Below are 11,764 nucleotides of genomic sequence, written 5' to 3' on the forward strand. Positions count from 1 at the left end.
AAGATATTCTAATCAACTTTATGCCTTGCATGATATAGTAAACCTTTCCAATATGTGTGTTAAAATATGTTGAGTTTGGATTAAAATATTGACCAGATTTCACATTTGAAAATAAAATCATCTCTCATTAGGAAGTCACCCATTGGTTACATGACAGAGGATGGATTAATCAGCAAAAGTCCATTGTAGAATCGACATAAAGGTTGTTGTGTGCTAACATTATGACCTGTAGTTTATAAACTGAAGTAATCAGAAATATCTCTGGTCACATTTCTGTTGCTAACAAGATGAGATAACCCCTGAGAAACCTGACATCTTTTTGTCTAATGGCACAGATGCAATTACTACTGGGGATTGAAGGACTGTGTTTACCTGTCCTTCTCTCTGATGGGGAAAAAATCATGCAGGTATGAAGTTAAAGCTCTAAGGCTTTACTTGGTGGGGACATCATTTGTTTCCCTGAACAAGGAAGCAGATTTCAGAGGAAGAAACCGCCCTCTACAGTATGTCCTTTCACACCTGTCAGTGAAGGCAACATTGATAGTAGGTTAACGGAAACAAATTTGTCTACTTCAGGCCCATTGCTGTCAGTAAAAGCATCTTCACTTGACTCTAGCTACAATTTTTCCTGATTTGTTACACTGATGAAGGTGGATGGAGAAAATGGTCCAAGGGTTTCCCTGCTTTTTTTGTGCAGTGCCTTTCCCACTATGAGAACAAGTAAGATTTTTTTTTTTCCTGCACATAAAATGCAAGAAGACCTGCAAAAATAAAGGGACAGAATAGGGACAGGAATGATTGAGAATATTTGCAAATATCCAGAACCATAGGGAGAAGTGTTTATTGTTAAGAAACAAAGGATGCTGAAGTGATGTGCATTGGGCATCACCTTAGTGATTTTAGTCCCTTTAGAGTCTACAACAGGCTTAATGGAGAACTAGCAAAATAGCTCAGCAGCTTTTGGAGAAAGTTGCTAAATCAAGCAGCTGTCAAGCAGGTGTTTCTGGCAATACACCTCTCAAGAAAGAGATCTATTAAGTTTTTATTTATCCAGCTTTTCTAGTGTGTTCTAATAGGACAGGTTCTCAAGACTCCAAAGATAGGCTGGATTCACTGTATCCAGTATTAAACCAGCTACAGTAACTTTTAAATAGAAAACAAACAACAAAAAAAAACTAGTCCTTACTTGTTGATGCTTGAGGCCTCCAAGAATTGCTTTGAACGGTGTCAGAGCAGGAATCCAGAAACCCTTGTACCACAGTTTATTCAACCATTAATTGGCCATTCCATTTTTTTCTTCTGTTTGCCTCTAAAAACGGTGCTCTAGTAGATAATATGCATCCGTATAAACTAGTATTTTCTATAGGAAAGTCACAAATTGGGGCCATTGGGTCAAAGGGCATGAAAATGATGCATATTTTAAATTGCCATAGGTGGTCAGGTTACTTGACAAAAGAGTTTGTCAGTATACCCTCCCACCAACCATACATGAGTGCCCATTGCCCAGCTTCCTTGCCGGAAAAAAGTTAAAAAGAACAATAGTTGTTCTTTTTAACTTTTGCCAATCTGATGGGTAGGAAAAATGGCATGGGTTATTTTTTTAATTCCAATTTTTCAGTTAGGTTGATCATCATGTTTACATATATGAACTGCCTATCACAGCTGTTGGCCAATTTTATTGGAATTATATATTTTTTCTTATTTCTAGGAGCAGGGTGAACAGAACTATTCAGGTTTTATTCTTCTGTTGAGACCGTTTATCTACTGGAATTTATTTTTGCGTATAGTATGAGACAGGGGTCAGGGTAATTCAACAGTCAGGCATACAAAGAGCTAAAACAAACTGAAAAAGGGCGAAGGAGCGGCGAATGTTCGATTCCACTCCAGGTGTTTATACAAGCAGGATTAAGGTCAGATCTTCGAACCATTTCCGGTACAGGTCAAAACTGTCAAGGGGGTGAGAACTACTTGTAACGCAGCAAGTCTTAGCACTTTTATGTTTCAGCTCCCTACTGTCATCGGGATGATGAGATGGTTTCCTATCTAGGAACGATGGGTGGGGTTCCTCTCCTCGCTTCCAGTCCTGGAGTATCTACCCACCGAGAATGCAGCCTACCGAGGGCGCTCAAAACATCCCAAACTCACAGACCGAACCTCCCCAACAGAACAGCCCAACAGCGAAAGGCTGGGAAGAGCGACGACGCTCTGCGCATGTGCGCTCTCCGGGGGTCGAAACTCGGACAGGCGCCGTTTGCCAAGTTGCGTCGTCCAGCGGGCGGCGCATGCGCAAGCTCGGTTCTGGGCGCTGTGCGTGTCTCTGTAGGTCGGCGCGGGGCGCAGGGGCCGTTGGGAAGATGGCGAGGGTGGGTCTGGGCGCTTGGGTACCCTGTCGCAGGTTGGGCCGGATGGCCGTCTCCTTCGGCTTCCACCGTGGGCTCAGCACGTTACTTGCACCGAAGGCCGAGCGGGCGCCACGGTGGCTCCCAGGTCAGTGTCCGAAAGGTTGGAGTAGGACGCGTACTTCCGAACATCACGGATTCCGTCAGTTCCTGTGCCATGCGTTTTTGGCGCCCCGTTCAGAAATGCTCTTCCCCGGTTCTCAGTACCCCAGTTCTAGGCACTTTCGACAATTCTGGTGAAGGCTGTGAGGAGAGCTCTGCCGGGCCCGGGGGTATTCTGGGCAGCCCGGGCCGTTGGTGGCGTCACGCTCTGCAGTCTAAGGATCCTCTCTGCCCGCCTCCCCCTTGTTAAGCGCCAACATTAGGAAAAATTCAGATGTGCATTTAATGCGTTTGATTATTAGTTGCTTTTGCTTTTCTCTGCTGGTTCTAAAGGGTTTACAGATCGTGACTGTTAAGATGCTTAGACCTGCTCTCCCTTGACTTGAGCGATTTTACAATATGAACATTTTCTTTGGAAAAGTTTAAACGCCGTCATCAAGCCTAATTTCTAGTTTTTTGCTTCTGTTTTGTTTTTCCCATGATCGCAGCCCAGTAAAAACCGTAGTCGTTACTCTACAAAGGAAACTAGAATTTGGACGAAAAATTAAAGCCCCTGAGTATTTCCGTTCCTTGTGCTTGATTCTTCTCCGTCCCACCCTAACTCCACTCCCAGCCCCCATATATATAGTTTGTCTTTCTGAATTATGTCTTTTTATTTTTTTTGTTGTTGTTGTTGTTTTCACACCCTTGCCAGACAGCTGTCAGATGTATTGTGCTTGGAATGGGAATTGTCATGGCAAATACCCTTTGAGTTTAAAATTTTAAGCATATTATCAGTTTAACTTACCTTTAATTGTACACAACCAAAAGGCTGTTATATATCTGTTTTTTTAGCAAAGTATAGTATGTCATTTCATTAACTAGAATATGATACTCTTTTACTATTTAGTGAACATTCATTGAACACTTATGCCCCAGGCTTTAAGCTAATCCTTACACTATGAAGATCATTCACGGATATAATGTTAAGAACCTGACCACTTATAACTCACCAAGATTAAACAAATTGTAATTATGGAGAATTTCCTGTTGGAAAGTAATATGGAAGAGAGGATAGGAAGGAATTTTGGAGTGCTAAGGAAATGGGAAATGAACATTTTTGCTGCTGCAATCTGTCAACCAACATAACTGGCCCCTACTAGCCTTGTTTTTCACTAAAAGTTTTAAATTTGGCATATTTCACTATACATTGAAACTCTGAAACAGGATTACATATAAAAGGGATAGCTTTAAGGGCTTCAATTTAGTTTTTTAAAAAATCAACTTCTCAAATCCAAACTGAGGAAAACTTTATTAGCTCACATGGAAGAGACTGAGAAGTTTTAATTAGCCACAATAAAGTAGAGAAAGGTTTCATGTGATAAAAAAGTTTCATGTGATAAAAAAGAGATTCCGTTGGTCCAGAAAAAGACTGTTAAGGGAGTACACGAGCCTAGTTTCTTCGGAGGGAGAAAGTGGGATTATAAATGACTTTTTTTTTTTTTTAAATATCTTTCTACATTTTTTAAGAGCAAGTATTGACTTTACAGTAGGGAAGGAACTTTAAAAATAATGAAATGGAACAACCTTGTAAGGTTTACCCATTGTGCCTTTGTACTTGCACTAAGATTTGTGTGTACCATTCACAGAAAACCAGGCCAACAAATAAAACACAGTGATTGGGAGCCCTCTGAGAAATCTTTTTCCAAAAATGGTATTATCATTCATTTATTCAAGGTTACTTATAAAGAAACTGCTCATTGAACCCACCTCAGCAGATATGGAATCATCATTGGCTGTTACCATGGCCCATGATTTTATGGGTGGAGAGGGAATCAGTAATAAAAGGGGCACAGCACCTCTACCTTTGAAACAACTTCCCAAGGGCAGACCAAACTTGTTTCTCCCCCTCCCCACTAAAAAGTAGAGGATGTGAAACCCCTTAAACATTAAAAAAAATTTTAAAGAAGACAAATCTCACAAGAAAGGGCTAAAACTAGTGTAGGTAAATCTGAATGTTGATTGATACTATTTGGGACATGATATAGCAGCAACAGAAAAACATTTTTGACAAGTCTCTCTGTCTTTTGTTGCCTTCAGATTTCCTTCTCATTGTGTATTTTGGAAGAATCATGATTGGACCTTGCTCAGAGAAGACACTGATTGTGACATGATTTTAAAAGATACCATGCACAGACTTGTGACTTTAATACTTCACATCTGTATTTTTTTTCTATTAAATGGAAGTAGTATTTGACATCAGTTTGATGAGTTAAGAAAGTTAAGATTAGAAATATGTATGGTTTTCAAAAAACTGTGTTTGCAAACTATAGTTTATGTTTTGTGTACTTTGTTTAGCTTGCAGACAAAAGACCTCAATCTCTTTCCTTAGTCGACCAGACCTTCCAAACCTGGCTTATAAGAGGCTAAAAGGCAAAAGTCCAGGAATTATCTTCATCCCTGGCTATATTTCTAATATGAATGGTACAAAAGCACTGGCGATTGAGGAGTTTTGCAAATCTCTAGGTCACGCCTATATAAGGTAGGAACAACACATTTTAGAGAAAATATTACCATTTACCGTGGCAGTAGAGAATTACTTCTGCTCTAACCAACTGAAACAAATGCCAGCATTTTTATAGATTAATTTATTTTAATGGTCTGTAAACTTTCATTTTGTGATTTAAGGTTCTTGTAAAGTGCAGCCTTTAAAAAGCCTTTTTTATAGGTCTTTGTGGGGAATTCCTTGGCGGTCCAGTGGTTAGGACTCCGAGCTCTTACTGCTGAGGGCCCAGGTTCAATCCGTGGTCGGGGAACTAAGATCCCACAAGCCACGCTGCCAAAACAAAACAAAAAAACAAAATAAATAAATAAATAAATAAATAAAGGTCTTTGTGCCACACCGACAATGGTGGCAGAAAAAAACTAGTGGTAACTTAGCTCTTTAGAAACAGTATTCTAACATGACAACAAACCAGTATACTAATTGGCTTTCTTGTAATCTCATAATTATATTGTGGTTTTCCTTTGGGGACTTAAGGACATTTATTTGACCACTGTTTATTTCCTTTTAAAATATGTAGTTTAAAACAATATATGTGTTTAAAAGTATTGTAAAATTAATGTTGTATAATTTGCATTTCCACCGAGTTTCTTTTCTTTCACTTCTGTAGCCTGAATATGTATAAGCATAAATAAGGATATGTGTTGTTTAACTACTACTTGATTTCACAGTTCCTAATATTTCATACTGATAATTATTTTACTAAAATAATGTGTTTACATTTTTATTAGATTTGTTTACTTATAACAATCATTTATTTAGTGCCTGATTTGCCAGAAGACATAGTATGGTTTAGTAAAAAGAGTGCTGGCCTGGAATTCAAGAAACATGGGCTCTAGAATTAATGCTAGCAATAACTGACAAGATGAGTCAGTTAACAAATGCTGGACCTATTTTCTTCATCATAAAAAGGAAGAGATTGGACGAAAGATAATTTCTGAATTCTTTTCTATCACTAGCAACCTAAAAATCTATTTATCTAGTTTTTAGAAGAGTTTCAGTAACATTCACTCAATAGGTCTAGAAAATACAGCTTTTAGAAATAAAATAAAAAATAATTAGAAATAAAAAATTTTTAAACTTTTAGAATTAAAAATAAGACTTTTATCTATTCAATATATTAGCAAAAAGTATGTCAATTGTATGAATTTTGTCTTATTCCTGTTATCAAATTAACTGAATTATTTCATTTTCATGCTCAGAACTCTTAAAAATATGTTCTAACCTAACTGTTACTCTGAAGACTGGAGTATTTTTTACAAGTAGACTTTCTAGCACTATACTGGTGCTGTGAAATATACAAAGAATTATAAAACATGGTCGTTGCCCGTAAGGATCTTTTAATCAGGGTGGGGAAATACAAGATAAAATACATATGGGAAATTAGACAGACATATTCATCAAAATGTGATTATGTCAAAGAGCAGGATACTAAATTGTATAAGGTGAGAGAAAACTAGGGAGTCGAAGTAGACAGAAAAAACTTCATAAAGGAACACTGAAAAATAGTTGGAATTTGGGTAAGAAGGTAGAGCTCTCCAGGAAGGGGAGGACTACCCTGAGCAAAGCATGATGATATCAGAAAAGTTGCCATCATTCTCCTTCTTTGTCCCCAAAAGAATTTGACTCAAGAAATCCCCATTTTATCAGTTCTCGAATTTAAATTGAGACTATGAGAGCTATAACCAGTTCCTGTCTCCCTATAAGACATATAAGGGGGTTTTCTGCATTTTGGATGCACATGAAATAAATTTTCTTTTTAAAGATATATTAAGTAATGAGGATGAAATTATAGTGTATACAGACAATTATATGATACTGTATTAAAATGTAGCCTAAGTGTATCTTTATAAAACTTTATAAAGTATAGCCCTTCGTTACAATTTTTAATTTGATCAGGTTCCTTTTTATTTGCTTTCATCAAACTTCATTGCAATCTAATCACTATTAGCTATTGATTGCATTTTTTTTTTGGTAGGAAAGTTAGAGTTTTATTTATTTATTTATTTTTTGTCTTTTACAATCATGGATCCTTTTATTGTTGTTGTTCATGTATTTTCTTTTTTTTTTTTTCCACACACACACACACTATTTTATTTTTACAAGAGATAAATAGACTGACACCAAGCATTGTAAATGGATGACCACAACAAAAGCAACAATGATTGCATTTTAACTTGTTATAAGAGATTTTATCTTCTATTTATACTCCCAATTTCTAAGTTTACTTTTGTTGTGATTTTGTCTGTAAAACTTAGATCTTGAATGAGGAAATGGTTAGTTCTGTATATTATACAAGGAATAGTACATATGGTTCTGTGTAAATGGTTTTTTAATATCCTGCCACCATGCCTAAAATAAGATTGAGTCAGAGCTCAGGAACACATGGTTTTAGGGCTGGTCTTCTCTCATAATTATTTCTAATAAAATTTAAAATTTTACATTTGGGAATATGTTCCAGAGTATTGGGGCTGCTAAGACAGAATTGCGTTACTGTGTTTAAAAGTTTTAAACTGCTGAACGTTTTTTAATTATCTTTGTCACTTGGTTAGGGTTCAGCAAGAATGAACTATATTGTCACCTATTAGTATCACTGAATGTTTATATTTTCCTTTTTGAAGGCCCTCTACATGTGTTTTGCATCTTCACCATGTAGGTGGAAGGCAACTGTAAACAACATACAGCAAGTAGAGATGTGTGATTGCCCACAGAGGGGGGTAAAGGAGAATTAGTTGGTGTCTTTCTCCCCTCTTCTCCCTGATCTGTCTTCTGTATCCCCTGGATTGAGGAGAAATAATAACCGTGATTTAGACTTCAGTAGCTGCCTTGTTACGCTATTTCCCAAGGATCCAAAACCACTTCACTTCATACCTAATTTTAATTTATTTCTCCATCACTTTTATTTATTTATTTTTAAATTTTATTTTATTTATTATTTGTGGCTGCATTGGGTCCTCGTTGCTGCCCGCGGGCTCTCTAGTTGCGGCGAGTGGGGGCCACTCCTTGTTGCGATTCGCAGGCTTCTCATTGTGGTGTCTTCTCTTGTTGTGGAGCATGGGCTCTAGGTGCGCGGGCTTCAGTTGTGGCACGCAGGCTCAGTAGCTGTGGCTCGCGGGCTCTAGAGTGCAGGCTCAGCAGTTGTGGCACACGGGCTTAGTTGCTCCATGGCATGTGGGATCTTCCCGGACCAGGGATCGAACCTGTGTACCCTGCATTGGCAGGCGGACTCCCAATCACTGCACCACCAGGGAAGTCCCTCCATCACTTTTTAATCCCTTATCTCTTAAGAAAATATGTATACACTATATATCACATATATATTCTCCAAGTACACGAAAAACACTAGGATTTAATAGTTCTCACCAGATTTTAAGAATCAGAAAAATCCTGAAAACTTTAAATTTAAATAAAATAATTCTTTATACTTTTACGTTCTATTCATTTAATATGTATTATAGTACTCAGTGTGTGAGGTTCACATGCTAGCCACTATGGAGAATGCAGAAACAAAAATAAGATGATGGTATTTCCCCTCTAGGATCTTTACAGTCTCATAGGAATGATGAGACACAAATACACACATAAACTGTCTTATAGAACAGGATACAATAAAATGATTGTGACTAATAAAAGTGAATTCTAACTTTCATTAAGTAGAGGGTTTTTTTTTTTCCGGCTTGTCTGGGAAGCCTTTGCAGCAAAATTTCATTTGGACTAAGCTCTGAGAGGGGATATTAGTAATGAAGGTGATGGGAGAAGGTATTCCATGTGAAGGAAATGGATGAAGCGTAAAACAGAGACAGAAAACATAGAGTCTTTTTTAGGAACAGCAAGTTGATCAGTTTGACTAAAGCAGTAGTTTCATCAGAAGAAATAAAAGGTCAATCTGAGATGACTAAAATATGTTTTTAAAAAACAGGCTAAAGCACTAAATTTTTATGTTATATATCACAGGAAGCCATTGAAATTAATGCCATATCAATACAGTGTGTCAGACAAAACCTGACAGTATAAAGTGGGTCCATTTGGAGAAAGAATAGTCATAGAGACACAGGAGGCTGCTGTGAGAGGGTAGGTGTAAGATGACAAAGACCTGCACCAGGACACCAGTCTTACCAAACTGAGGAGAAAGGGGTGCAAGTGAGAAAAAATGAGAGAGTGAGGATAGTACAGGGCAGGCAGTGTTCTACACCCTGGGGGAAAACAAACTTGAAATAAAACAGTCTGCCCTTGAAGAACTGACATTCTAGTCAGAGAGAGACATATTTAAAACTTGATTACAGCACACAATATGAAAAGTGTGAATTGGGTACAAAGAAAGTCACCTACTACTACTAAATGACACATTCTGTCAAAGAAAGTTCCTCAGAGGAGGTGACATGACTTAAAGGATGACTGGAAGTTTGAATGGGGAAGGAAGGCTTTTTAGGCAGTGGAACAGCATGCAAAGTCTCAAAGTTAGGAAAGGGCTTATCCAGGAATTGGGAGTAGTTCAGTATGACTAGGGTTTAGGGCAGTCTGCAGGAGTGGTATGATACTTCATGATTTATTGAATCGAGACCTTGAAGGAGAGGTAAAATTCACAGATCAGACAGACTCTGAGCCTGGAGAACTAGGAAGTTGGAAGGAAAGAAAACCAAGAGGAGGAGCTAGTGATGATGAATTTGATTCTGGACTTCTCTCTTCCTTCTCCTAATTGAGTAAACATACACTTAGCACTTACCATGTGCAAGGGACTGATGTAGGCACTGGGAAAGCAGTGTGAACAAAACAATCTGCCCCTGTGGAGCTTCCATTCTAGTGTGGGAGATAGACCACAAACCAATAATCAAATATGTGTATTATCAGGTAGCAATATTTGCTATAAAGAGAATAAAGCAGGGTAAGGAACTAGAGAATGATGAAAGAAGCACAACTTTCGGTTGAATGGTCAGAGAAGACTTACGGAAATGTAACATTTGAGCCAAAGGCCTAAATGAAGTGAGGGAGCAATCTGAGTGGATATCTGGAGTAGAGTGGTCCACGTGGAAGGAGAAGCTGTTGTAAAACTCCTGAGGCAGGAATGTGGGTGATATATTCCATTAACGTCAAAAAGGAAAGTAAGGATACAACTGGGAGGGAGAGAGAACAGTAAGAAATGAGATCAGAGAGGTAGGTAGGGGCTAGAGGATGGAAAGGACTTTGGATTTTACTTAAAGATTATACAAAACCTTTGGAGGGTTTGTGCAAGACATGATTTTTGTTTTAAAAGGATCACTGACTACTGTGTGGGGAATAGACTTTGAGGGTAAAAAATGAAAATGGAGATCTACTAGGAGGCTGTTGCATTAGTTCAGTCAAGAGAGGATAGTGATTTGGACCAGGCTGGCAGCCGTGGAGGAGGTGAGAAAGTAAGTGGCTATGGGAGATCTTTGAAGGTTAAGCCAGTAGGATTTGCTGAAATACATATTGACTTCACTGTTTCACTTTAATATATTTTAGACATTGTAATAATGATTAATGTGCTATCTTCCTTAAAAATTAGAGAAGCAAATACATAGATATCTAAATATAGATATGTTTTCTCTTTTTCCAGGTTTGATTACTCAGGAGTTGGAAATTCAGATGGTAACTTAGAAGAATGCACAGTGGGAAAATGGAGAAAAGATGTTCTTTCTATAATTGATGACTTAGCTGAAGGACCACAGGTGACTGTTTTTGTTAAATATGATGATAATTGTTGACTGCAACCTCATGACATTTGAGCTGTTTCTTTAGATGTGAAAATTTATTTAATATTTTAAATGTCTAACCATCCATTTTTGTATTTCAGTATCAAATCAGTTCTATTATTTTCACTTTCTCATAAAACGAAGGTAGCATTTTACTTTTCATTTTACAAATTTTATTTGTCTAGTTTATTCTCTATTATAGACCTAATACTTTAACAAGAAGTAATCATAATCTTAATTTTACTTTGTGCCAAATATTAAAAGTCTGGGAGCCAATGAATATAAAGAAAGAAAGTATATACGTTCTATGAAATTATTCACTGCCTTCCAGAAAAGAAAAAGAAATTCCTCTTTAAAACTACATGTTTTTACTTTTAGATACTAGTTGGATCTAGCCTCGGTGGATGGCTTATGCTTCATGCTGCAATCGCACGGCCACAAAAGGTTGTTGCTCTTATTGGCATAGCGACAGCTGTGGATGGCCTGGTGACACAGTTTAATCAGCTTCCTGTTGAGGTGAGTCCCAGGCAACCTCAGTGTATCCCTGCTGTCGTTCTTTTGCTCCCTCTTTGAATTTTGTTCATGTGTCATCTGTCCTTTGACTTGTTACACTGGCCCATCTTTTGTCTTAACTGCCTTTTTGTATACCATTTCTTTGCCGCCTTTAACTATTTGGTCTCCTGTTTAAGGTTTTCTTTTTTTTCACAGTCACTTCAAATCATTTTGCCAAATATTTGAGCCACATGAATGAAATCACACTTTGAATTTCTTGTTTTAGCAACATTTTATTAACCACATTTGTTTATTTGGATCATACATCGTGATCTCTTTTTGGACCTCTTAGTCTTATTTTGTGGCTTATGGGAAATGGTACCTATTCTATGACCATGTTAAGACGGCTAATCAATTATGAAACTGTTTTTTTTTTAGCCTGAAAACCTCAGATCCTCTCTCAGCAGAGCTCTCTGAGCACACACTGTCAGTCATACACAGGAGATGAGACTTGCCAT

At 37.7% G+C, this 11,764-nt stretch overlaps 1 protein-coding gene across 1 annotated transcript in view; it reads left to right on the top strand.

Moving 5' to 3' along the window:
* The first annotated feature begins 250 nt into the window (after positions 1–250).
* Positions 251–11,764, top strand: part of ABHD10 (abhydrolase domain containing 10, depalmitoylase) — a 16,083-nt gene continuing 4,569 nt past the window's right edge. Inside the window, exons 1-4 of the mRNA XM_082394749.1 lie at positions 251–2,487; positions 4,839–5,022; positions 10,619–10,730; positions 11,133–11,270. Of these exons, the coding sequence (XP_082250875.1) occupies positions 2,106–2,487; positions 4,839–5,022; positions 10,619–10,730; positions 11,133–11,270 (816 nt within the window). The 5' untranslated portion in view covers positions 251–2,105. The remainder of the gene's footprint in view (positions 2,488–4,838; positions 5,023–10,618; positions 10,731–11,132; positions 11,271–11,764) is intronic.

The sequence above is a fragment of the Balaenoptera borealis genome, assembly GCF_965194805.1.
Source record: "Balaenoptera borealis genome assembly, chromosome: 5".
Lineage (NCBI taxonomy): Eukaryota > Metazoa > Chordata > Mammalia > Artiodactyla > Balaenopteridae > Balaenoptera > Balaenoptera borealis.